This window comes from Tursiops truncatus, chromosome 7, assembly GCF_011762595.2.
Source record: "Tursiops truncatus isolate mTurTru1 chromosome 7, mTurTru1.mat.Y, whole genome shotgun sequence".
NCBI lineage: Eukaryota > Metazoa > Chordata > Mammalia > Artiodactyla > Delphinidae > Tursiops > Tursiops truncatus.
The window spans coordinates 56,701,759-56,705,971 of record NC_047040.1 but is presented as its reverse complement, the minus strand read 5'-3'; the positions used below and the strand labels follow the sequence as shown (position 1 = coordinate 56,705,971).

At 52.2% G+C, this 4,213-nt stretch overlaps 1 protein-coding gene across 1 annotated transcript; it reads left to right on the top strand.

Moving 5' to 3' along the window:
• Nucleotides 1-857: 857 nt before the first annotated feature.
• On the top strand, nt 858-2,988 carry HOXD1 (homeobox D1). The gene is made up of 2 exons (XM_019922291.3): nt 858-1,530; nt 1,883-2,988. The coding sequence occupies exons 1-2, from the start codon at nt 885-887 to the stop codon at nt 2,215-2,217; spliced, it is 981 nt and encodes a 326-aa protein (XP_019777850.1). The 5' UTR covers nt 858-884; the 3' UTR covers nt 2,218-2,988.
• The last annotated feature ends 1,225 nt before the right edge of the window (nt 2,989-4,213 follow it).

Here is a 4,213-nt window from a genome sequence, read left to right as displayed (position 1 = left end):
CATCCCACAAGGCAGAAACTTTCTTCTGTCCAAATCAAACCCCTGGACTCCAATACTCGCCCTTATCATGCCGCCACAAATGGAAGCAATCGAAGAAGCTGCGAAATAACGTGAAAAATCTAGTTTAAAAGTGAAGAGTTTGTGCCGCCCCTGCTACACAGCACCTACAGCATAAAATTTAGTCCCCAGAATCGGGGCGAGAGGGAAAAGAGGAAAAATTAAACGTCTACTCAAGGTTTAGGAGAGAGATTAGGAGGAGTGCCAAGAACACTGAAAGCGCTTAAGGGCTCAGAGAAAAAGGTAAGAGGAATAACTTTACCTTCTCAGGAGGAGGCTAGGAGCGGTCCCCGATGGCCTTTTAACACTTTCCACACCGCGGCGCCCACCCTTCACACCCGAGAGACTAGCCACCCACGATGCAGAAGAACGAGCTCACACCCTCTCCATCCTCTTGTCCTCACCCGAGCGGCCAGTCCTGCCTTTCTGCCCCCACCTGGTCCAATACCTGTCCGGGAAGCAGGCGTCCCGCGCTCTCGCCCCGCCCTTCCCCACGCAGCCCCAGGCCAGGGCGCCTCTCCGCCGGGCCGGGGTAGGGCGCTGGTCGGCGGCCACCCGCCGGTTGGCAAAGTTGGCGGCCGGGCAGGCGCGTGCAGCGGCGCGCCAGTCGGGACCCAGGCCGTGCTGAGACGGCGCCCATTGGCCGGCCGGCGCCACGTGGCCACCCCGCCCCTATATTAGGCCTCTATTTACCCCCGGCTGGCTTGCCATGGCTCGGCGAGGGTAGTTCGGCTAGAGAGGGAAGGCGGAGCGGCGCCGACCGCGGCGGTCCTGCGGGCCCCGCACCTGGGCGCGGCCGGTGCGCTCAGGTGGGGTGGACCGGAACCATGAGTTCCTACCTGGACTACGTGTCGTGCGGCAGCGGCAGGGGCGGCGGCGACGTGCTGAGCTTTGCGCCCAAGTTGTGCCGCGCCGACGCTCGGCCAGTGGTCCTGCAGCCCGCCTTCCCCATAGGCAGAGGCGACGGCGCCTTCGTGAGCTGCCTGCCCCTGGCCGCGGCCCGAGCGGCGCCCTCGCCCCCGGCTGCTCCGGCGCAGCCTCCCGCGCCGCCCCCGGCCGCGCCCGCGTACGCCCCGTGCCCCCTGGAGGGGACCTACGAGCCGGGCACGGCACCTGCCGCGACTGGCGGCGCGGACTACGGTCTCCCGGGGCCCGGGCCCCCGTACGACTTCCCGTGCGCGCTCGGGCGGCCGGCCGACGACGGCGGGGCGCACGTCCACTACGCCACCTCGGCCGTCTTCTCGGGCGGCGGCTCCTTCCTCCTCAGCAGCCAGGTGGACTACGCGGCCTTCGGCGAGCCCGCCCCCTTCCCGGCGTGTCTCAAAGAGCCGGCCGACGGCCACTCCGGGGCCTTCCAGACCGCGTCCGCCGCCCCCGGCGTCTACCCCAATTCTGCGTCCCCTTCCTCCGGCCTCCCCGCCGCCTTCAGCACGTTCGAGTGGATGAAAGTGAAGAGGAACGCCCCGAAAAAAAGTAAGTGCTTGGGCCTTGGACGGACGGACGCCACCGGACGGGGCTGGGGACGGAGCCTGTCTCGCGTAATTGCGCCGGGGGCGTGCTGTAGCTGTCCCTCTGGACGGCGGTTTGGGTTTTATGGGGGAAACGCGGTCCGAGGCATCATTAAAGCAGGCGAATTCCATTGAGCGTGCCCCGAGTGCCAGGCGTTGAGAAAATTGCGGGAAGGAGCACTCGGTGAAGCTTTTCTCCTGGCACAACTGTGTTCGGAGACCCAAGAGTGACTTTGATTCTAATGTGGCCCCAAAGCTCTCCCGAGCCTCGTCTCCGCGTGTTCTCGCCCCGCTGATCCCCTGTCTTTACGTTGCAGGCAAATTTGCCAAGTATGGAGCCGCCAACTCGTCCAGCGCGATCCGCACGAATTTCAGCACTAAGCAACTAACAGAACTAGAGAAGGAGTTTCATTTCAATAAGTACTTAACTCGGGCCCGACGAATCGAGATAGCCAACTCACTGCAGCTGAATGACACCCAAGTCAAAATCTGGTTCCAGAACCGCAGGATGAAACAGAAAAAAAGGGAACGAGAAGGGCTTCTGCCCTTGGCCACCACCGTGACTTCCCTCCAACTTCCCCTCTCAGGAACGAGCCCCACCAAGTCTGGCAAGAACCTGGGGAGCCCTTCTCAGGCCCAAGAACCTTCATGAGCCTTAGTCACGAGGCTGAGGAACTGTGGCCTGTAGAACTTACAGGCCACCCCACCCCTATCTGGACTTATTAGCTCAGTTTAGGATGGAGGTGGGCAGGGCAGAAATAATAAGAGGTTTCACTTGGGAGAGGAAGTATCCTGGTGGCTTCTGAGTTCGGAGCTGTGGGTGTCCAGATGTTACTTTGAAGTCTCTAAAGCCACCGATCTGTGTATTAATTGTGTCTTATCAGGGAAAAGGAGCCCAGCCGCCCGCCCAGCCCTGCTGCTATGTTGCCTAACTTAGTCATGTGCAATTCTCGGTGCAGAGTGGCAGAGCATTCCTTGCTGAGCTCAACCAACACCTTGATGTGCTCAGAAGAGCATCTACCCAAAGTTTTATCTGGTTTTAATTTAAAAGACGAGACTACATGTATTCAGCTTCTAGAGATGACCAAAGCTAGTTATAGTTAGGGCCTCCTTGATGTATAAGCTGCTTCAGCAATGATCTTCACGTTTGCACTACAGGTTTTTTTTTTTTTTAAAAAAAGCAGTTTCTACCTCTCCATGTGCCTGAGTGACGATACAATCTCTGTTTAGTTAGTAGCTGAACAAATCCGCAGGGTGGGTAAAGATCCTGAACTATACCTTGACACCAGTTACTCAAACTTGAATGTAAATATATACAGTATGTATATATTTTAAGAGGTTTGCTTGTAGTGAACTCATATATGACATTTAATGTCATAGCATGTAAAGGGTTTGAACTTTTTTTTTGTAATAAAAATAACAGAATGTGCTACCTTTTGCTTTTCCTTACACTCTTATGTTTTGATTATCTTTCTTTAAAGCTGATTCAGTTTCTTCTGTTTGGAATTTCTTGATTCAGCTATGGGAATTTGTTAGGCTGATAACTTTAAAAAACAACACTTCTTAAAGGCTGTGTATGTGAACTAGTTAGGGACGATTATCTGAGCCGTTTAAGGGAGAAAAAACTCTACTCTGCCCAATATCCAAGTAATTATGGAAGTATTTCCTTACCTTAAGTGCCCTAGTTTTATGGTGAATATGTAAACTGCACATTAAGTTTAGATGTCCACTGTGGGAATGTTGTATAGCCAAGGGGACACTGCAGAGAGATCTCCTTGTCTTTTTCTCTCCTGCTCTCACAAAAGGAAGAGGAAAGACAACTTGAAGACTTTGTTAGTTGGTTAGTGTTCTGAGAAAGGTAGCTGCACATCAAAAAATCTCAGTGGCTGAATTCCCATTTCCAAAGTCAAGAATTACAAAGGAGGATGGGAGAGACCAGTAGTCGCAGCTTTCCACTTCCTGTAACCCGGACTGTCTAGCCTTGTAAGAGCACAGGGGTGCCTTTCTGTTTTTGAAAAAATGATATATTTTCAAATGAATTCTTTGGAAGAAGTACAGGCAGAAAATTGGAAAGTTGGCAAGAAAGTATGTGATAAAAAACTTCTAACCTTATTTCCATCCAGCCCCCCAGTTCCCATCCCTGAAGGCAACTGTGGTTTTTCAAATATGATTTGAAAAACTGTGGTGTTAATACACAAAATCATCTGGATACTTGGGACAATTGTTGGGGGAGAGGGCAGGTCATTTCCCTCACTTTATAGATAGCTATAGCTCTATCTTTAAATTCTCTGTATAGTTCAACTGAAAGGCTTAAAGGCCCAAAATAATCCAGCTAAGAGCTTCAGCTCTCCTGTTAGCTGAATTTCTAGATTGTAGTGTAGTACTTCAACCCAATAATTCAGAAGTTTAATAACTGTGGAGGAATACTTTCCCTATAAAACAGTCATGATTGTCTTAGAAGATTGAAGTTACACTTAAACTCTTGTCCATTGCACCCACAGTTGAATGGATTTGAAGAAATAAAATGATCAGCTCTAACAAACTCAGCTGATTAGGGGGGAAAGATATCATTTAAAAAGCAGGTCTGTCAATATTATTCTTGTGTTTCACCATCTGCCCTTCACTAACTTGATGCTAATCGGATCTTG

What these genes read in the sequence shown, in the direction of transcription:
- HOXD1 (XM_019922291.3), top strand. Translation starts at nt 885, where the DNA reads ATGAGTTCCTACCTGGACTACGTGTCGTGCGGCAGCGGCAGGGGCGGC. An exon ending in GAGGAACGCCCCGAAAAAAA is followed by an intron (nt 1,531 to 1,882) that starts GTAAGTGCTTGG and finishes TTTACGTTGCAG; the next exon opens with GCAAATTTGCCAAGTATGGA.